General features: G+C 38.4%; 1 protein-coding gene across 2 annotated transcripts in view; it reads right to left on the bottom strand.

Moving 5' to 3' along the window:
* Window positions 1-24,017, bottom strand: part of CDKAL1 (CDK5 regulatory subunit associated protein 1 like 1) — a 392,981-nt gene that overhangs the window by 255,947 nt on the left and 113,017 nt on the right. For both annotated transcript variants that reach the window (XM_031049673.2, XM_005149870.3), the window contains 3 exons: window positions 23,533-23,629; window positions 13,848-13,896; window positions 356-476 (listed from right to left, as the gene is read on the bottom strand). In XM_031049673.2, coding sequence (XP_030905533.2) covers window positions 356-476; window positions 13,848-13,896; window positions 23,533-23,629 — 267 coding nt within the window. The remainder of the gene's footprint in view (window positions 1-355; window positions 477-13,847; window positions 13,897-23,532; window positions 23,630-24,017) is intronic.

Here is a 24,017-nt window from a genome sequence, read left to right as displayed (position 1 = left end):
ACAGAACTTCACAATGTTTAAAGATCTCAATGAGTTACTAACGATATTCCAAACCGCTTTCTTAAAAGAACTCTAAACTCTTTTTTCTTTTCCAGTTTTCTTAGGGTTCCTTCTTTTGAGAAAGAGATGAATTACAAAGAGGACTGTATGACTGCATGCAGCCCTGGAGCAGAAGTCCTTCACCCAAATAAGCAGTAACTTTTTTCAGAAAGAATGCCATTAGAAATCTTTTACTACTAAAAAGTGGTCATCCTGCCTCCTTTGTAACTCAGGAGTAACACACCAGGCCTGCAGAAAGAGATACATTGAATTCCTCAACAATACTCAGTGTTTTATAAATTTGTAAGATTCTTACCCTGTATTGATGGAAATTATTTCTATCAGTGGATTCTTCCTAATCTTTGGCAAATCCAGTCGTGCTCCCCCCAACCGTTTTCCATTATCCTTTTTCTGACCCAGCAGTCTCACAGAATGACCTTCAAATAAAGCACAGGAATGCAGTCAATATAAGCAGAAAACCATCGTACTAATCCTGATTTGCTCTTCTTCCAAAGAAGTGTTTATACTTCAAGAGACTGAAAATGAGAATGCGATCTAATAATGTACTTCCACCAGCTGAAGCATTTGAAGACATACTGACAGGTGAAATCATGTTAAAATGAGCAAATTATTTAATCCAATATCTTTCACACTTGTATTTTCTGGTTTATAGAATTAAAATCATCTAAGCAGTTTCATTTTCAGATTCTCAAGCAAATATCACAGTAATATTTAAATATGTCATATGGTAGGATTAAGATCTTTTTCCCAAAAATTTAATTCAAAACTGAATCAGGGGGTAAAACAACTAAATATTTTTTAGCTTATTCTATAGAGAACCAACACATTTCAGCCAAAGTTACCTGATTAAGGGAAAGTGCTGCAGAGCATATCCTGATAACATGCTCATGGCCAAGCTGATTACCAAGATTTACTCATACTTCTCCCACATCAAAGAGACTGCAGGTTAGAAAACTACCTCACAACTCCTTGTAAAATTCAAATAGTACCACCAGCTGCCTAGCACAGTACATCAGTCATACCACGTCAAATCCTATGTTCAAAGAGCATAATGACAGATTTCACTAGTATTCAGAAGCAAGATCGAAAAACAAAAACCAAAAACATATTATTGCAACTGATAATGTAAAATGTGACCAAGTTACAAACACAAGACTTGCATCGTTTATTCCACAGCGCCTAAAATAGGCTAGAGACAGCAGGGAAAGCTAATGCTAGATGCCTGAAAAGAGGTGGAAAGTAACCATTACTTGGAATGGAGGAAAGAGAGAAAGCATGTACCTGTTGAAGTTGGAAAAAAACTCTTTGATAGTACATGAAACTACAGCTACAATCTGTCAAACATTTCAGAAAAGGAAAAATTACCCCAAAAAGGGAGGGGAGTGAAAACAAAGGATGAAATAATGAAACACTAGGTGAACTACATCCAGCACAGAGCAGATAACCAATTCAGATCAATCAAACATCATGTTCAACCAGATCTCCTAACTTACAGTACCAACAGCAATTTAAACTACTAATTAATCTGTCAGGTGAAGACTTTCTCCACTACCTGTTCTGAGGAGTCATTAAGTAATTCCTGCATAATGTGGCATTCATACAGTCAGTTTATTTCTATGATACTGAAACAACAGCCTGGAAATAAACAACTGCTTCTGGCACACCACTGTTCTCAGGTATTTTAAGATACAGAAAAAATCTCAATCAAAAATGTGTTCTAATGAAGAACTGAGCAGGACTGGCCTAATATAATCGTTAATAGTAAAATAAGACATCATAACATCAACAGGAATTAAAAGACATTATTTTTGCATATGCATTTGACAGATTTCATTACATCCTGCTGTGAATTCAGTAATATGGTAACTGCTATTAACATTTGCTAAATTATTCACTTCTACCTTTTTATGACAAGAGCAGCAATATCTTTGTCTCACAACACAATCAGTTATTTTCCAATCTAATTCTTCATTATGGAGTCATAAGCACAGTACCATATTATTTACTTGTATAACAAAAGTGATTGCATTATGGCAAGTATAAAACTTGAACTAGAAGCAGAGAACATTCCTTTCTGTGTTTCCTAACATTGTGGTTTATTTGGAATAAACCAGTATATCCATTTTTAAACTATTCAATTGCATTATCATATTAAAACTCTACTTGGATTTATGGTTGAAAACATAGTGGAATGATACATGGTAATCTTAAAACAATCAGGACTGATAACATGAAAACAAGCTACCCAAAACTTAAAATTCATAGATTTAGAACTGGAGTCAAACCACCCTTTTGAAATTTCAAAAACAAAACATAACCAAGACACCACAGAAAAAAAAATCTGTCCCCCCAGCAAGTAACACTTAAAGAGCAGAGAATCAGTGAATGTGTACCCTCAGAAGAACAGCCATGTGAATTGCTGCTCTCTGATTTAGCTCATGCTCTTCTCATACTGGGAGCATTAATCAACCATGCAATCATTTTCATGGAAAAAAAGAGTATCCTTTAGACTACAGAACTTGTCACAAACTTATCTGAAATTTGTCAAAGGACTAAAAATTAGTAAGAAGGAAGTGAAATGGAAATAATGACAGACCTGTGCAGGAAGCACAACTTTCTAATCCATGTTTTCTTAGGAAAACAGGGACAAATAAAAGAAAAATAAATAATATAACCCCCAGAAACCTCATACAAAAAACAAACCACATTATGGTAGACTAAAAAACCACGTTCACCAGAAGTAGCACTACTACCTTTCTACAGACCATTGTCTTTCAAATGCTAGGCAGGTTAGCATATACATTAGAAAAAAAAAATTAAAAAATTAGGACACCTGCACACAGAATATAGAATCACCGAATGGTTTGGGTTGGAAAGAAGCTTAAAATCATTCAATTCCAACCCCTCCATGGACAGGGACACCTCACACTAGATCTAGCCTCTCAGCTTCAGAGACCTTCTTAATACAGGACAGAAAACCCAGCTCTGTGACCACCTCCTATGTAATCCACCGAATGCTGATATGAACCCCAGCCCCGCATCTGAGCTCAGCAAATCTATGGCTTGGCAATGAAATACAGCTGCTTATTTTCACATGAAGCATGGCAACAGTTTTCTCCATATTCTGAATGACAACAAGCTCTAGTTTATATGAGGCATTCAAAACCTGTGTGGTACTCAAGAATAGAACATCCCTGTATTTTTCACTGCAGAAACCAGACAACAGAAAAAAGCAGTACTGGAAGATGAGTTTTAGCAGAGAGCTTAACACTTCCAAAAATCATGCAGCATATGCATATCCAACTACAGGGATCTGTGCTGCAGGCACGATTTTTTATGTTTTTACTAAAAAAAACCCTCAGTTACAGTATTCATGACCTTAAATCCTTTTTCTCCTACTCCATACAAGGACTATTTTGTTTCATTTTCAGTAATCACTAAAGCATCTGTTTACAGCATTGTTGCTATTAATAAAACGTAACTTGATAAACACTGAATCATACTTTTTCACATGCTCTAGATCTTATTTCCCGATACTTATTTCAAGAAAACTTAAAAATATTTTCCTGTCTTCAATAAGGAAAAGGATAAGCCACATTTTTTTAGTTGTCCAACCAGCATTATTAAGCCCACACCAATATCAAGCATAAGAGAAAAAGTAGTCATTTTAAAACTCATTTATGATCTGCTTTCAAAGCTTAGAATGGGGCAAAACACTGCAATCAAGTTATAATTCTAAAGCATTTTATCTGATTAAGTTACCTTCCACTTCTCTAACAATGAATGCTCTATCTCAGATATCAAACAAAAAACACTCCTTTTTTTTGGTGGCTCACTGTAAGATGCAAGCTTTGAAACACAGCTCAATGACAAACAGATGTATCTGGGTTCTATTTGAGAATCTAAACGTTCTCGTCCTATAAACCTCTTCTGCCATAAAGGTAACTTTTCTGCTTACGCATATTTTACCTGCAGGTAAAATTCTATTAGAAAACAATGCTTCAGAGCAGTTTTTCTCTTATTAGTAGACAATTAAAGCAGATTATGACACAACAGTAGCACTAACCAAATCCAGTGAGGAAGCTTACAGAACAGAATCACTCACAGCAACTCTAAATGAAATCAAGCTAGAAACAATTTTAAATGAATCAGAGCTAAGTTTTCCAAACTGACTGTTTAAACTTAAAACTCATCTTTACATACAAGATAGTAGACACAATTCACATTACTTGGCGTTGTTCACAAAGAGGATAAGGTTGGAATGAATTAAGCAGGATATTAAATCCTATTGTTAGTCTAAAAAAGAGCTTTTGAATGTGTCAGTTTGATAAGGCAGTGTGCAGAATATCTTCAAGGCATTTATTTTCACTTGTTGCAAAAGATAATAAAAAGTAACATAGGATTAACGGCATGCACATGAACCTTTAATCACATATGTACATGCTTCTAGACTGTGATAGAGAATGCCTGATCCTGAAATACAAATATATGAAGAGAAAAGGTAATGGAATTCCTTTACCATTAGACTACAAAAACATTAAACATGCTGTGAGCCTCAAGGCTACCATCAGACACCCATGACCCAGACCCACAGAAGCATGTTAAGAATACTAGAGCAAACAGATTCAAGTTGGACTGGTATTTTGCTAGTTTGATACAAGGATAAGTGAGGGGAAAGTGGCCTGGCTTAGTCATCCTTAGTTAACTTCAAGGACTGCCTATCTATCTGGAAATATCTATCAGGAATTAATAGACCTACTGTATTTCATAAAAGTCAGCTTCACCCAGCTTATAGGCTGGTACCCCTCAGCAGCTGGTGGGAAGTAGTTATCTACTTGAAAGAAGAGGGCTTCCACTGAGGGTCCCTCCCCAGCCCTTGCACGCCCCACTGGAACTACAGTGTGCCACCGAAACACAAATCCCAGCCAAACACAGAGCTGTATTTCTTAGCTGTTAGCTACAGAGTTCAGTGCAGATATCTCAAGCATCTCAAAAACATGAGTGTAAAGAAATCCTCAAAGATGCAGGAAACCCAAGCTTTGGCAGCAACAATTTCTATTGTTTTGAGCTTTTCTGTTACCCATTCTTTCCCTTTCCCAGTTACCTCATTATGCTTAGAGGTTATTCACCATTTCCTGAAAGACACTTTTTTTTTTCCTCACAAGAAAGCTGCCCTTGTACTGTTCTGTACTTCCCAACCATCTCTCATCAACCTGTCTGATATTCTCCAGCATCTTCAGGGTAAAGGATTAAGCACTATTTCATGTATCCTGCAAACATTTCCTTCCACCATGATTTCCTTCTTAATGAATACAAAGCTTCCTTCCCTTAAGGTTAACACTGTAAAAGTGGCACATGGGAGCAGTGTAACTAAGGAAGGTAAAGCCATATGAAGGGAAAACAATGTAATAAATTTCTCCACAGGAAAACAAAAGGAGTAAGTGTAAAGAAGAACCAAAAGCAGTGATGAAGACTGAAAGGAGCATCAAGTAAATATAGAAAGTGAAAATAGGAAACTTAACTGAAAGTAACAAAAATGTCAAGAATATCAAGAGAAAATAAGAGCTGAAGATGATAAAATAAAAAATGTGTGTAAAGGCAGAAAAGGCAAACAGAAAAAGCTATTACAAAATTCCTATACTAGATTTATTTCCAGAGTTGTGTTCCTCTAAGCCCTGTTAACTACTGGGTAAAACCAATCTTCTAAACAAGTTATTTTGGATCTTCTGGCCAGACTAACAGAAAAAAAAATCATCTGAAATACCAGGATGCAACACAAATTGCCTAACACTCTCTACAGCTATCCCAGACTGTTACTCATATTTGAGCCCAAAACTTTTTGATTTGGAGGTGCTTTAAACCGAGACTTGGTGAGCTCACAGTAGGGAGGCAGGCTTAGAGCCTGAGCCCTCATCTACCTCTGAAGGAAGCAGCTCCTGTGTAGCAAAGGCAGACCCTAAGCTGGGCTCCCACCTTTTCCCCCTGCCCTGCAGCACAAACAAGCTATTCCACAACAGACATGACTGATTGCAAAGGAATCCCTGAGCCTTCCCGAGCAATCACATGCTGCCAGACATGCACAAGTGCAGAAACAAGGACACTAACCAGCTCAGGGCTTTGCTGTGTGAATGTTCCCACCCAAACCTTGGGTAACATGGCAGCAGGGGGGTTGGAACTAAATGATCTTAAAAAGGTCCTTTACAACCCTAACTATTCTATGATTCTATGATTCTATAATTCTAAAATTCTAAACCAACCCCAGCTGGCCAGCAGGAGGTTAGCTACATAGTGAAGGCATCCCTGAGCATCAACCCCAGGATTTCCCAGGGCAATTAAATACACAGAGCAGAGAAAAGCCAAACCTAACTGGGAATATATGTCCTGCTCCTGGCCAAGCAACTAATGTAAAATATTCCTCCTCTGCGTCATCAAAGTTGGGGATATTGTGTAACAGTCAAATTCCTTCAACTGATGTAAATCAGGAAGTGTCCCATGGAAGACAGGGAATAGTTCAGACCAGTGTCAGAATTACTGATCTTCCTCTGTGTGTCACAGCACCACAGATAAAAGCATGCTCTAGGCCTGGCAACCAGTCCCGTCAAGTTCCTGATAGCAGGTGGCATGTTTGACACAGTCTCTGCAATTCAGAACTCTGTGATAAAATTATTGCCTTCCATCCTACAATAACTCAAAAAAACTTCAGAGAAACATGAAGGTACTACTAAGCATACAGCACATATGTTATGAGCTTGAAATGTATACATCTACTAAGCCTTGCACTTGGAATTAGCATCCAATAACAACTCTGTTTTGTAAGACTCTAAAATACGAGTGTCATGCAGGTGAAGATGGACTTCTTAAAATTAGTTTTATGAAATTTCCAAACCAAGGTATTAAATATAGAGAGGCAGTTCACAAACTTCAGGGAAAAAAAAACTATGCAGGTGGCCCAGACTGCTGAAATTCATACATCACTTTCTCTCCACTAAACATATAATACCTCTTCATTCTTGGTATTTCTCCAACATATTCAATTGTAACAGTCTCTGTAAGCACTAAAACAGCAAAGTGCAACAAGTAAAACAGAAAAGGACATAACTATTAACAAGGAATTACTGTTCATATAAAAGTATATTACACTGCTGTAAGTATTCAAAAACATTTTTGACACATCCACAGAACTTTCCTCTCTCACAACAAAAGCACTTGAAATGCCCAATTAAAGCACTTAATTTGTTTTGTTTTTTCCAGGATTCAGTAACTTCACCCTACTTCAAGATCATATGATGTTATTGTCTTTCTGAAAAAGTGACTAAACATTAAACTGCTGTGAACTCCAAGTGCTGGCTACAATTCCACAGCTCAGAAGGACAATATGAAGAACTGGCTACAGGAAGAGTTCCCCTGACCCTCTGCCTTCACCTCTCTGAAGAAATACATTTGATGAAAGATAGTGCTCAAAGACCCAGGAGATTCTGGATAGAAACTGTCAAGGAAAAGAAATTTTGAACCAGATGGAATGGGCTGTGTTCTGAGGACAGGAAATGCCCAAGGCTGGATTGTCAGAGCCAGCTGCTGCAGTACAAGTAACTTGCCTAATGTTTAAGGGTGTGCAGGTTGAACAGAATAAATTTAGCCTTAGATTTAAACATTGAGCTGAAGCTCTCACTGTATGCAAAAGCAAGTTTTTACTTTCATCTCTTACTCCTTTGCCGTCTATTTGTACTCCTCCTGCAGATGACTAAATTGGACTGGTTTGAACAAGGTACTCTTTACATTTACCAGCCCTGAGGATTCTCTAACAGAGCTAAACCCAGCTGAGTCTAACCAATGTGAAAAAGGAGGAAAGCAGGGATTCTTTGAGATGGTCGTTCACTGAAGGTGTGGAAAAGAGAACATACAGGTCTGGAAGAAAAGGAATCCTTCCTGTGCATGTTAATGATCATTTTACAATGAGTAAACACAATTTTCCTACCACAATTTTCAATATGTTCTCTCCCCCCCACACCCCTTCCCTCATTGCTTGCTTTCTTCTGCAGCACTATCTCCCATTCAATTGCTGTGAACTACTTCAAGTCATAACAATGACAGTCAGAAGAGGGACAATCAGTTTTCTAAACCAAATCAATGATAAAACTACATTGAGAAAAATCATTACAAACCCCACCTAAACTCCTGGATTGCCTCACACACCTGATAGTCACTGCATGCCCAAAAGCAGTTGAACAGCCACAGGAAAAACTGCAACCAGCTTTGGTGTAAGAACAGGAACCAATTGATGGCAATTGGAATCTGTTGCCCCAGTAGATAAGATTTTTATAGTAAGTCACATAATTATTGATGCTTTACAAAAGCAATTAGAATGTGTCTTTGCAGAAATAGTTTTTCTGTAATTACTGTATATTCCTCATTGTGTTCTACTGTTCTCTTTAAATTACAGTCTTCAAAGCTAAACTCCCAGAGTTGATACTGTCACAGATAATGGTACTACTATTTCGAACTCATTCCTTCAGTAGTCACACTTTACCTAAGCAGTCAGAAACAGGCAATCAAAATGCAACCCACTGCTCCCATTGAAGTGTTTTGGCTGAATGACAACCCCTTCCTTTAAAATCTGTAAGGTGGGATACTTTCAAGCCAGGTTCTTCATATGCCAATGCTTGTTGTCAAAGCAGTTCTCAAACAAACATAAAGAAAAACCAACACTATCGGTTTCACTAATGACACTCTTTCCACAGATAGAGCCATTTTCTTAGATGACAACAAAAGCCTATAATTATTTTTGTTTCAACAAACAGCTCCAAAATTTTGAATCCACAAGAAAGGGGCAGGCAGTGACTTTACTACATGTACTGTATCAGCAATCAATACATACAAATGGGTGATGCTCAGTCTTTTAACCAGTCATTTCACTGAGTTACTGAAAAGCTGTAGCTCTGTATATTGCCTATTGAAAGCCTGATTACAACCCCCCACAAACTTTTTTTAGTCTGTCAAATACAGACAACTCCTTGCATAATTTTTGCCCAGTAGTACCTTGACTTTTCAATAATCTCAGTTTAAAAGGCAGTTCTATTACCTAGAAATACTGCTAAAGATGTAATACTGTTCATGGGGTGTCTATGACAAGGTGCTGTCAGCGGGGACTGCAGGGCAGCCTCTTGTAAGGAGAGGCTGGGGCTGACCTCTGCTGGACATGACCACCCCAACAGACAGACCACAGGGCATGGCTGAGCCCTGCAGTCACTGGTGGTGTGAGACAGTGCACATCACTGCCTCCAGTGAGGAAAAGAGTGTGAGAAACTGCCCTGCAAACACCAAGGTGAAAGAATGAGGGCGGGGAGGAGGTGCTCCAGGCACCCCAGCAGAGATTCCCCTGGAGCCCCTGAAGAAGACCACAGTGAAGCAGGTCATCCACCTACAGCCTGTAAGGACCCCACAGGAACAGGCAGATACACCAAGGAAGCTGCAGCCCACAGAGAACCTATGCAGGAGCAGGGTTACTGGCAGTAGCCCATGGGGGACCCACACTGGAGCAGCCTGTTCCTGAAGGACTGTACCTCATGGAAGGGACTCACACTGGAGCAGTTCTTGAAGGACTGCAGCCCATGGGAAGGCCCAGGCTGGAACAGGGAAACAGGGTGAGAAGGCAGGAGCAGCAGGGAGGAGGTGTTTGTTATGGGATGACCACAACCCACATTCCCCACCCTGCACCACTCAGGGGGAGGAGGTGGAGGAATCAGAGATGAAAAAGTGACACTAAGCCTGGGAAGAAGGAGGTAGGGGAAGGTAGTTTTAGTTGCCTCTTTGTTTCTTACCACCCTACTCTATTTTAAACTGGCAATAAATTACATCCATTTCTCCCAAATTAAGTCTGTTCTGCCCATGACGGTAAGTGGTAAGTGATCTCCCTGTCCTTGTTGTGAACCATGAGCTATTCCATCTTATTTTCTCCTCTGTCAAGGAGGGGGAGCAAGGGAGCAGCTGAGTAGGGGTCCGGCAGCCAGCCAAGGTCAACCCACCACACAGTGAAATAAATAAAACAGCCCATCCAAAACTATCCCCCCCTTTCTATGTCCTTCCAAAGGATGCAGAAAAGGGGACTCAATGAGGCCACTACCCTCCCTCTGACCCTCCTCAAGCTGCACTTCAGCATAGTCAGTTTCCTGACTCGGAGCCAAATGATACTCTTCCTCAAAAAGAAACTCCTGCCTCTTCCAAGTTTTATTCTTCATTTGGCTTGTCATCAGCTTCTTAAGCCAAAGCTACTCTTCACACAATCACAGAAATGGAAAAGAGTAATTTAACTACTGTTATCAGCAAATTATAGTGAAATCAAACAGCATGTAGTCATTCCTATACACACACTCTAAGGTAGGAAATCCAATATAAACTCTATACTTTAGCCTACATGGCCAAAGGGTAGGGGGGTTTATCTGCTCACTTTCATACAGACTGACACTGCAACTATCAGCAATCCATAATTACTAACCACATGAGGACAATTTAACAGTTTAGTAAATACTGGTTAATGTTTAAACTTGGAATGGATGGGCAGCTTCACCAGACAGGTCAACGTGACTGAAATCAAGAAAGGTTATGTGAAGTATAAAAGGCTCAACCCTGAAGTAATTTCCTTTGGTTGTTTTTTATAATCAAGTCTAATGACCCATTGTAAAACTATGTTTTGTGAAACATAAGCATTAGAAAAAAAATGAAAGCATTAGGCACAATATGGACTAAAATCAACTTGTGCCACTCATCTCCCTAAGGCCTAAGCTAAAAGCAGACTCTATACAATACTCTTGTTCCATGCCTCCCACCTCCAGAAAACTTTAATAACATAACATTTGAGAGCTAGCATGTGTAGAAAGAGGGGAAAGACCCAACTCCCTAAAAACCTAAATTCAAAACCAAGAAAAGAAGAATTTCCACAGTAAGCAATTAACATTTCTCTTTCAAATTGTGGAATAAATGGATTATCTTGCCTACCATAAACTGTTTAGACGCAAGCTTGTACACACACACTGGATTTTAAGACAGCTTTTAAAGTAGTTCATAAAATACTGACTTGAGCAATCACCATAAAGACATTCTGTGGTTCCCATCAAAGACAAATCTTCACCTTATTGGGTCACGCTGCAGAGTGATCATCTCAAACAGCCTTTAAATTCTGCACAGAAATATTACTTAATGATAGAACAATCATTAGTTATAACTGTGTTTTCTCCTAGATCACAGACATTACAACTCCTTACCAATACTTACCTAACATACTATGTCATTATAACATGTTACTAGGAAACTAAGCAGACGAATGGAAATGGGTGCCCTAATGGTGCAAAATTGCCGTAATCCAGTCTTATAATTTAGGTATTGTGCAGATGAAGCAAGATTTAACTTCTAAATCAGAATCTTGCATGATTAAATGTGTATCAGGAAGACTGACACACTCTGGCTACACAACAGCAACCATGACTTTGAGAAACTTAATTCTGAGGCTGAGATTGAATTAATTTGTCTAACTCCTAGAAGGCAGTATAGAGGTTTCAGATCTTAAATTACAGTATCATAGTAAAAGTACCTGAAGATGCCTCTAGTTAAAAAAACATTCTGGGACACAGTATAAATATTAATCAGACATGACCTGCATACAAATACCACACAGTTATTAAAGATTGCTCCAGGAAATGACAGTTTATCTGATAATTTACCTCATAATTAGGAAATGCCAAAGTTCTATAATACTCATAATAAGTCAGGGTGATATAAAAATGTGAAATCATAGGGTCTCAAAAATTCTGTCTCTTCTGGCTGTTAGTGCAATAATAAATATTAACACCTTTTACGTTTTCTGATAAAAAAGAATAAAAAGATAAGTCACACAATAAGTGTTCAAGAGAATTACCTTAGTAAAGAGTTGGGAACTGGCAATTACATTGTGCTCAGACATGAACACCATAGAGATCTACTTTTGAAACCATCTCTTGAAGCAGCAGAATGACACTGTTCTGAAGAGAGTTTCCTGACAATGCCCTTAAGGCATTGGGAAATAAAGGTAAAATCAACCCCTTTATATTTCATAGAAAGTGTTCTAAATAATTCCAAAGAAGTCATTTTCTTTGGGAGTATCATAAGCTTTCAACAAGTCCAACAGGGAAGCCATTTTCTTGACACAATGAAAGAGTGCGTCACATTCTTCACCACTAATGGAAAATGATTCCCAAACAATAAATTAATGCATTATCTTTAAACAAATTTAAATGAAAGTAACACAAGTAAACTCTCCTTTTTTTAAGGTTGGCTTTTGCAAAAGTAACCGTTACCATACGTATGAGACCTCTGGTCAATTCTATTTTCACAGAAGGGTTATAACGGAAGGGGTGTCTGGAAGACATTTGTTCCAACTCTCTCACTTGAGCAGAGACACTTAGAGCCCAGGACCACATCCAGACAATTTTTGAATACATACAAGGATGGAGATTCTACCACCTACTTGGCACCCTCAGAATCGAAAAGTGTTTCCTGATGTTCAGAGGGAACCTCCCATGTTTCAGTTTGTGCCCACTGCCTCCAGTCCTGCCATTTAGCACCACTTAGAAGAGCCTAGCTCCATCCGCTTTACACCCTCCCTTCAGGAAGGTACATTGATGAGATCCCCCCGAACCTTCTCCTGTCCAGGCTGAACAGCACCAGCTCTCTTAGGCTCTCATGAAGCATCCCCATTTCCAACACATTGTTATAAACACTGTGATGTTTCTGGGAAAACAGTTTGGCTTATTTAATAAGAAATATGAAAACACTGAATAATTTTCATCTTCATCTGTATGGTACAGTACTCAAAAAAAAAAAAGATGTCGTAAGGTGAGGACAAACTGGGGAAAGTTTTGATTGGGAGTACATAAAAGTACAGGTCTCATTTTTGAAAGTATTTGAAGTAACATGAAATCTTAAGGCCTTCAAACCACAAACTCTAGAAGCCTTCCACCACACTACACCATTTCTTGATAGAAACGTTTTTCTTTCAACATTTTGCTCTGTTTCTACATATTCATGCTGTACTTCAAAAACATCATACTTCAGCATTAAGGTTACAGGCAATGTCTTGTGGACTAGACACTTGTTTATATTGAAAGTACAGCCAATTAAACTAAACCTTGTAATTTAAAGCTTCATGGAACAGTAATTTTTATGGCCTGATAAGTAATGGAGACAAACTTAGGTAACCCAGAAAGACCCAGACAAATATATTTATTTAATAGCAAATATTTACTAGTCAGGCTGCAGAAACAATACCATCTTCTCTCCTCTCCACTGCAAAGTACTGAGTGTACACACACACACGCACACAGCCAGAGAGAACATGGAGCACAGTTACAGGAGAACATTAAACCAGCAGATAATTTATCTGTCCTGCTGAGGAAGTCTCAGGGAAGTGAGCCAAAATGTGAAAAGAAGAAAACACGGGAGGACTAAACATAAGAGATACAGCACTGCATTAAGATTGCACAGAAACTTTAAACAATACACTACATCCACCTACACTGATGCAACTTGAAGTTTCCCCTAGATCATTTACCATGAATTCAACAGGCCACAGAGCTCCTGTCAGAAAAGATCTTTGAAATTAACCACTTACACAAAGCATACAGAGCAAAATATAGCAGTCCAAACATTTAGCTACAGAAAAAAGCAAGAATTAGGTTGATAAAATAACAGCAGCACTTCTGCTAGCTAATGTTTACATCTTTCAGATTAGCTGCAATTATTTCAAGTGTGATGCTTACCTTTAATAGTTTCCTCCACAACTTCTACTACACGATCTATCTGCTGAACCTAAAAAAAGTCAGAAGGTCAATATCCAAGTAGTCAACAACTGGACATTCTTTATATACACTCTTCTTACGTGTGCTCTCCTAAATCAAGGAGGAATAAAGAGTCTGGGGCTATGTTTTTAGTCAGTTTTTTTCTGTGCATCCTGGTTCATCTTCCAAAAGTAACTTTAAAACTCACCATCTAACTTAAACCAAATTTTGTCCTCAAAAATAGTAACTTCCTGTAAGTTCAGCAAAAAATCACCGAATAAAGTTCACAGCTTAACTGCTGTTCATGGCCCATGAAAGGTAGTGTTCACCCAGGTAGTCAGTACCTCGGTGACTCAAACAGCCCCCAGTTGCTCCCTCTCCCCAGCCTCAACACCAAATTAGTAGGTGGTAGAGAATACAAGCAGGTGAGGATATTGTGAGGGCAGACTACAGGGAAGAAAATTAAGTACTGCAGGGGAAAGACACTGGAATATGGGAAGAAATTAAAAATACTGTGGTCAAGTTTAAGGGAACAAGAGGTAGTCCTGGATTTACAGCAGGCATTCCATTTGGAAATGGAAGGAAAAGCCCCAGTGCTTTTCACAAGATAGAAGTGTGACATGGCATCTCCAGCAAAGACAACAGATTGATGTTTTGTCACATTTGTCAAAATTCACCCATAATGTGATAAAATGTTCAACTATTTCTTATTTGATATATTATTAATTATTTAAAGTTAATAGCCAATATACTATACAGATGTTGGTCTATGCAGTAGAAAGAATTAGCATTAACACTGCAAAATTAAACACACCAAATTCCTGAACCTGAGATTCTACCTACAACTTTTCTCTAAACCACCTATTGTATGCAATGTCTACTATATATCCCCATAGATGTTGACATACAATGCAGGACATAATACTTTGCCCATTTAGATTAGTTTATAATTTTCCCACAACATTCCTTCTTACACACTGCTTCTTTAAGCTTTACATTATATGAGCTAGATTTAGTATGACTTCTACAGTCATTTCCTTGGAATTTCTTTTCTGATTTGTTTCAAAAACAATCTGAAAAGCACAAGTTGCAGAGGCTTCAAGAGCTGAACCTGGTCTGCAACAAGGAGCTTGGAACTTGGATCCCTTGCATCAAAACCATTAAGTCTCTCTGCCCTTAAACCACCGATTTTGTCATTTCCTGTAAACGTATGTTTGCAGTCATCTCTATTTCACATTCATTTTCCAATTGGTCTAATAGCAGCTAGAAAAAACAAAACAAAGCTCATCTCTAGCTTGTGTCTGATCTGGAGCTCCCAACAAAAGTCAGTGGGAGTCTTGTTCCGTCCCTTGTCTGGGTGTTGGATCAAGTCCATGTAGAACTATTTTTTTTCTTAAACCTTTTGAAATACAGCCTTTTCAAAATACAAAACTCTGCCTCTTCATATTTCTGAATACAGCATATTAGTTATGAGTTCTAGAACATAAATTATTTAAAGTATCACTAATATGGGCATTTTTATTATCTTATTAAAAGATATATATTTAAATCCTTTGCTGAAATACAAGCATTCATATTATAAACATATGTCAATATTTAGCAATCTACTTTTAAAGAAAGCCCACTTAAGCAGCTGTGTGAAACATGTGCATATTCACATTCTTGTGTGCCTATCCCTTTTGGATAAAAGTTAAAAAACTATAATCTAAGATATAGAGACTTTCTACTTAATTTTTTAAAAACAGATTTAAAGATGCAACTAGAAAACTAGAAGTGCACACATTTACACCTACAGACAGAGAACACAGTCTGTGGCAAATACATTGCCTAAAATATAATTGTTACACGTCTCAACACTAAACTTTAAGTTCATAATAATTTTAAACCAAGAGAAATCTGGCTGGTTCATAACCTGAGCCACCTGATTATTTTCTATACTGTACATAAGAGAAATTTGCATAGCTCCTGCATTTAACCACCTGTTAAATAAAGATGCAGAAAGAACAACCAGTATATTGTATTTTCATTTAATTAGATAGATTAGTCTGAATATACCCGTCAATAATTCAGTTCATGTAAGTAATTAAAATTATAGGTCCAGAGATAAGATCTGTGACTAGAAATGGACGTTTATTCTGCCTTAAACGTTACATCCCACATTAAATTATTTTTCAGTTGAGATTATTGGAAATTGTTTGGCTAAAGCCCCAGGCACTCAGGAAGAAAAGATGGAATACTTCCCATTTATGAAGATAAAAGTATTTTAGTAAAACTGAGGTGAATCTGGAGTATGATGAGGGAAGGGTTCAGAGGATTATTCTTTGAAAAAAAGGGAGGAAAAAAGAAAAAAGGGGAAAAAAATCACAAAGTCACGGTAATTAAATTTTATGGAGTATACAAAGGCTTGCAGGATTCTTTTCCCCAAATCTCACTAATTTTATGGATAATTCTGTTCTGGAGTCATATCAAAGGCATCTGTAAACTTCTTAAGCAGAGACCCAATAATGTCTCCATCAGGAAGCCCATGAAGCACAGAGACATAAAAGTTCTTAGTGGCATATGAAGAGAAAATACCATTCCTCAACGTTTCTTTGTAACAAGTCTCTACAAACCAAACCTTCCAGACTGACAGCAGATACATTACTGCTGGATGTAGTTAGTGCACCATACTTGGCGCCATAGATCTTGTGAGAACTTGTTTGTAGTATAAGCATATACATGGACATTTGTCCATTACAAATGGTTTCCATTAGGACTTGAACAGGACAAAAGCTAAAGGCAGAGTGAAGCAAGCAGCTGAGCAGGACTACACTGAAAATACAGAAATCTGGACTGAGACTATAGGACAAGAGCACTGGCAAAACCCATCGGATGAAGGAGTAGCCAATGCAAGCAACAGACTGGTCAAAACAGCAAGAAAAAAGAAGAGACTTGTAACAAAGCATGAAGCCTGAGTTGAAACAAAGATGAGGAAAAATCTTTGAGCCTTCCTGGTGAGATCAGAACTAGGGGAAAGTACAGCTCAACGATGATATATATACAGCTCTTATATACACATGGAAGATACAGGGGGATCCATGCTAGGGGCTGAAGCTGCAGGTCACTACTGAACACACAATTACAGCCACATTTCAAACCATGGACATGCCAGCACTGCACTGAGACAGAAGCCTTGAGCTCTCCAACTAAGCACCAGTAATTAGCAAAGGAACACAGAAACACACACATGGCTCATTTGTCATCAGATAAAGTTCCCCAGTTCCCTTTGTGCTGTCACAATCCCATTCAACAGATGACTGTGAGATGTAAACAGCCCTAAGACATGCTTGTAATGTGCTATGTCTGCAGTCTCACACCAGGTGGTCTGCAAGTGCAGACAGACATGCACGTTGAGGATGGGCACACAAATTCTTTCAAGCTCTCAGACATGATCCAAGTTGTCTCAGAACCAGTATTAATATACTGGAACTGTTTTGCAGATCAGCTCTAGGAAAAACAGCCTCTAAGAGAGCTCCTATAAACTAAATGCTCTTAACGGGCAGTTAAGTGAGAGGCTGCACATTCACCCCATTTTTGTACTCTATAGAAGTTGGCTAGCCTCAGATCAAAGAAAGCTATGTAGGAAACTGCAGCCATGAACCTATCATGAAAGTAAGAGAAACTTTCTGATATTCTCCTCAGATCACAAGATTACAGAGTAATTCCTGTGTCTGACAAGCCATTTCCGTGAGCGGTCACGAGGGATCCACATCAGCCAGCTGACAACTGTTGTTTCTCCTAAGGGACTGGGATTAACCTGGTAGAATCATCAGCAAATAAAAATGAACCAGAGACAAAATATGAGATCTCTGAGACTTGTCACCAGTGACTGCACAAGAAGGTTGTGGTTTCCCCCTCTGATGAGTGTCAGCACCCAGAAACTGACAGTTGTCATGGCTGGTTAAAAGGGGCAGCCAGGTTTCCAGCCACAATCAGCCTTCTCTGGAACCCTCCCCAGGGGGAATGCAGTTGCTCCCCCCAGCCTGCTTTCCTTTCAGCATCGAAGGAAATGTCTTTTCTAGTACAAAAAGTCTGAAGGTTAAAGGTTCTCTGATACTGACACAATAGTGACAACTCTCTCCAGATATTCCTCCCAGAGCCTTCCCCAAAGGTCCTTTCTTCTCCCTTCCCTGAGTTTCCCAGAGGTAGCACAAGGAATTTGTAAGCACATCAAGTATCAGAAAATGACTATCAAAAAGATCTTGAAGACAGTAAAGGCAGGATAAAGACAAGAAATACTGAAGACTAGGAATGCTTATTGAAAAAACTCTGGAAACCAAAATAAAACCCAACAACTCAGCCAGTGGTTGAGAGAAACTGAGGAAAGGGTACCCACAATATAGGAATATAGGAAAGGACAGTGGTTTGCTTGCACAGCATGAGGTTACAGCTGGAGGAAACCATCGGCAATGAGCTGCTTATGAACACCCTGGGCGTAAACATAGATAAAACTACTTGAAATAGAGCAATTTCTTTTTCTTTTTTTTTTTTTTTCTCATCTAGGAAAACCCTAGGTAATTCCAACCTGCTATTCATAATACTAAAGTTTTTAACTCTCACCTTCATCTCACCTTGTTTAGGCAGCTCTGTCAGATGCTGGATGTTAAAAGCCTATTCAGCCTATCCCCTCTCTAAAGCCAGTAAAAGAGAAACACACAGCTTCAAAAGTCACTTCAGATCTTCTAAAAATCTAAATTATTTTACAGATAATTATCTCCATTGACCATAAAGGGAGCTGAGCAAAACACACTCTCAAATTACAGCACTTAGGCAGCATAAATCCAGGGCTGAATACATAACTTCAAAAGGCATGTGATTAGCCAGTCTGGCTTCAGAGGGATAACATCTGTGTTTAAAACCTTTGGTGACAACACTGACCATAGTAATGGGCAATATTCTTGTTCAGGAAGGTATTCTGAGAGCAGGCTCTACACAGACTTTAAAGGGAAGAAGACTACCCCACAGAAACATGTAAACAACTGATTTTCATTGCTAAACACTGACACAGCTGAAGTGTAATTCTTATCTAAATTAATCTAAATTAATTCCTACACCTTTTGATTCATAGGACAGTATGTAACTGCTGTGGAAATTGATAGATTCTATTTGCATGTCCAATTCTCAGTTTAAAAGCAGGTGCTTAACTGGAATAATTCTTTCCTGGCTTTCCAGGTTCAAGCGTCATATCTGAATATCAGCATTGGTAATTCACAAGCCAAAGCCGACCAGCTGAGAGGTACTGACTGAGCATGAATTTTACATTAAATCATTCTTGGCCATAAGTTACAGAACAGTGTGCACCTGTTCCCAGGCTTTCAACAGGCTTTCCAAGAATTCTGCTAATTCAAATCATTCAAAATAAAATTCCACCAAATTAGTCTTTTATGAAGTACACAGTGGGTATTTGCATTTATGCAAGGCTCTAGTTTAAGGGCAGCAGAGAGGCTTTCAATCTTTAACACAGTTTGACCACACAAACACCGCAAGGTAGGGAAGTGTCATTATCTCTGTTTTGCAAACATCACTAAAGCTTGTATGAACTGAACATCAGTAATATCATACAACACATCATCCTCACTTAGGACACCGAAGCAGTAACAATGTACAAGCATTTGGTATCTCAATATGGTCACGCTGCTTTTTCTTTTACAATGGCACTGTTAAAGCCTGCTCAATTGAGGGGTTTACAAATGGAGACCTAAAAAGCACATTGGTGTAAACCAATTACAGATGTACAGCTTGAAAACTCAAGTGCTTACTTTTTGTAATGTACTTAGTATTTTTTATACTGAATCATCTACTTCATAGCAGTGCTCCTACTGTTAAACATGCTGCTACCAGAAGTTCTCAGCACTTCCACTAATCACTCTCCACAGTTGGTACTGGATACTAAAAAAACTACCTAAAGCTCATCTTACAGAATAGAACAGCCACAGGAAAAGTGTATTTGGAGAATTTATAGAAGGTTATTCAGAGGAATGCAGGGAGCCCTTGCAGGGAAGTTTTCATGGCTACATGTTTCTCCTGGAAGCAGTGCCTTCAGGCTCAACCAGGCCAAAGAGCATGCAATAATTTTACCATGCACAGGACCTGTACCTTCTGATTTCGGTGTAGCAGCAGAGGGAGGATTATAGCCTTGGCAATACTGGATATATTTTGCGCAGATAAAAGAATAGGCTGAAATTCTCCCTTTGGAAAATGGCTGTATGGCAGAAGATGACAGGTCTTTTGACGTTATATGATGGATACATTAGGAAAGATGAGGAAAGAAGGAGAACTGGGGTTCTCATTCAGGAAGAGATTAATTTCTGTAACTATTGCATGCCTTTAACAGGATACATATGTCAGCTAAGCCCCATGTTTTCAGTATGTCCAGTAATTCTGATGATTTCTAAGTACAGATACACGAGATTTGTGAAGACTCTTAAGCCCTATGATCCCTCAGAAAACTGGTCAGGGGTTCCAACACATAGCATCAAACACCTTCGAACTCCAGATAAGTGTCAAAGAAACAAAAGGTTTTATTCCATATCAGTGGTTCAACTTACCCTGGGAACAAGGGGTCTGCATGCTCTTGTAGGCATTTCAGGAAGTGTGAAAATCCTAAAACTACCTACGTTCATGAGCCCCAGAACATAACATGTCTGCTAATTCTTTAATTCCCCCTTGTCCCTCCCTTCCTTATAATCCCCTCAAAACAATCAGTATAAACAAAGTCACATATCCTTCTTTTTAGCAACTTCCAAGTGAGGAACAACTCCTAACTGCAAGAGTTGATTTCTCTTTGCAATAACATATATGCACTTGAGTTTGAAGTGGGTACAATACCCCAAACATGAAGGTGTAAGCTTTGGAAACCACCAGAGTGTAAACAGCTGCAAACCTCTGTAATGCATCATTACGTGTTTTGTGTACTTTCCACACCTGGCAGGTTTATTACTACCTACACGTTCCCCTTTCCAGAAAACAGCCCCTTTGCCTTGCCATGTTATGTTATGGTTTGCCTTATATACAGCCTCTGGCAATGCCCTAACTCACATTACTTCTAAAAAGTGGTAATAACTTTAAAGAAACATAAAAACACAGTCATGTGTATCACAAATGATAACAAGCATATGAAGCTGCCCTTCCTTCCCTTCTGCCCAAGTCAAGGAATAAATAAAGAAGAGCAGAAGTTCAGTCCAGTATTTCCCAAGTGCAGACCAAAACAAGCCCAAGTTACCAGGATTTCTCTGGTAGTTGCATCTCAACTCACTCCTCCATCATAACAACATGAGCAGAGAAGCCCTCTGACACACTCTGCCTTCAGAAAGCTGCCCCAGGGGGGTTATAATTGCTGGTAAATAACCACATTCTCAAACAACACTGTTCTTCAAAAAAAAGAGAAAAAACGAAAAAGCAGAGCTTACATAAGCAACAATAAATCAACTCTATCTTTCAGCCAAGTTGAAGATGAGACCAACCTGGTGGTAAAGCAAGATTCCCAAAACTGTACACTTAGTGCTTAAAATTTTAAAGCAGAATCAGGATCATACTGCCAACAGAATGTTTTCTATTTCTCAATTCAATCAAAACTTCCTCTCAAAAATATTTTGCAATAGTAAGATAACAACTCTTATCCTTTACATGCAGTCACCCCCTCACACACAGTCTTTGTAAAATGAAAGAAAATCTTAAATATACAAACTGAAAACATGGCCAATATATCTGCTCTTAGCTTCGCTTCTGTTAATAGTTATGCCTAAAGTTTAAGGCCTTTCAGAGCTAAAGCATCTATTACTTAGAACACAGTAAATTTTACCACAATAGTCACAGTTAGAAGACAGTGTCCTAGATGGCAAAGCTCATGTTTCGGTATTTTCAGCTCCAATCCAAAAGGACTTGGGAATACTGCAGTTAACTGTGTACTTCAGCTCCTAACAGAAATCTTTCTTTCTGTAATGAGTACAAAACTACTAATATTTTTCACTAAACACTAGTTCTAGGTACCAAAATTAAGAGGCTAACTTTCATAAATTGTGTTACCTACCAGTGAAAGTTGAAAACAAATAAACAATGATTTAAGAAAATAAGATCAAACTTCAGCTTCCCTAAGTTTCCTGCATTAAAATCATCAAAACTGAAATACCAAACCACACTCTTCAAAGGACAGTGACTAACCTTTTTTTTCTCCCTCGGTTTTCACATGTCTAGGTATCTCTACATTTACTATAATGACCAATTAGAAATCACATGACTACACTGCTTCTGAGACAAAACAAAATCCATTCACCATTTATTTTTTCTTTTCTTTATCCTGCTACACAAAGTGTAATTAGCCAGAGTCTTAAAGATGACAGAGCAGCACGGTTATCTTGCATATATTTGTGTAAAGTAAGACTGTAGAGTGGCATGGAAAATTTGTTTCTTCCTTTAAACTGTAACTACAGACTGTGGCATTTTACAGCCCCTGAATACCATTTCTGGGCACTGAGTTAGTTTATAGATGTTAACATCACTGAGAATGGCAGCTGGGAAATAAAAAAAAAAGGGAAATAAAACGTTTTGAGTGACAGCAGCCATTAAAAGATTCAGATAGCACAAAGCCCATCTTTGTAAAGAATTCTAATAAATCAGCTAATGGAGCCATCTTCTTCTCAATTCCAAATAAACTATTATCTTACTTCTAAATTAGTTTGAACTACTATCTGGTATGATCTTCTAATCAAAGTGAAAGCTTCAGAACATTTGTGTTATTCCTATCTTAGTTTCGACACTTAAGTGGAAACACATTGACCTCTTTACATTTTTAATGCAGAAATGATGCTGCACAGTCACTTGCTCTGACTCAGCACAGTAGAGGACAGCATCATTGTCATTCTCACACACTGAACCTAATGACACTGCTTCAACTCAAACATGCCCTTTATAAATTAATCCAGTTTTAATCTAAAGGCTTAAAAAATGAAGAATCTTTGTTAGCTTGTGCTTTGACTCCCGGATTTTAATGACTGATTTACAAAGGTGATTCAATTATGCAGTAGTACTTCATCCCAGAGGATACTGAAGGCTCTTCACTAGCTAAATGAAGTCGAAAGCTTTCTAGTTATCCTTTTCAAAGAAAACATTGATAACTGCTTAACAATTCAGTCACTGGTGGATTTAACTCTTCAGACTGAACCAAATTTCAACAAAATAATCATTGCTATTTGCCATTCTGCTTAATAGTGTAAAGTAAAAAAAGAACAAACCACCACTTACCAAAACCCCAGATGTGTCTGTATAATTTATATGCTCTGGTCTTCCACTCATTTTAGCAAAGAGTTTATTTGCTTTAAGACAAAGAAATACACCATGATATTTTAAAGAATATGGCAATAGGTATCTTCATCATGCTGGATGAAGCCTGGATATGTTTCAGTTTCACCAAGAGTACCCCTCTCCTTCTGCCCTCATGCCACAACCAAACCAAAACAGCCTGGATGAAAGAAGACTTAAGTGCTGCATAATGCACTTACTGGGGCAGGGAGGTAGGTACCAAGCTTCTCTGCTGCTTTTTCCCAGAGTAAAACAACAGTCTATGTATTGACATTGGCATATTGAAAACATTTATTAAAAGCTTTGGTTTCTAGTTCATAAAGATACCTACCCCTATAATACTCAAGCCTTTTAGATAGTCCTGACGAGGTTGGGCTTGTGGCACACAGCCTGCTACAACCACTTTCTTCTTCTCTTGTTGGGCTTTCCTAAAGAAGGACAGACAGTGTGTTAATATTTTCAACACTGATCATTTTCAGGTTCAAAGCTGAAGTTATTCTGCATGAGACACAGGAAAGCAACTACAATTCCCAGATCAGAAGTAACTTGACTGAACCTCAGATGTAAAACAAACTAACACACCAAAAGAATCCTATATATGAAGCTATCAGGTCACAGTACACATGGCTCAGGTCAGAAAGTATCTACAGAGACCACCACTGTTTATCTTAGACAAAAGTACAACCTTGAAACCTTTATTTGTCACACTGATAGCAGAGAATCTGGTCAAGAAAGATGGAACAGAGATATTAAGCACAATTCAAGAAAACTTGCACAGAATGGAAGTGGAAGCCTACACAGATAAGAAACTCTAGC

The sequence above is a fragment of the Melopsittacus undulatus genome, chromosome 1 (assembly GCF_012275295.1).
Source record: "Melopsittacus undulatus isolate bMelUnd1 chromosome 1, bMelUnd1.mat.Z, whole genome shotgun sequence".
Taxonomy (NCBI): Eukaryota; Metazoa; Chordata; class Aves; order Psittaciformes; family Psittaculidae; genus Melopsittacus; species Melopsittacus undulatus.
This window is presented reverse-complemented; position numbering and strand designations above follow the sequence as displayed.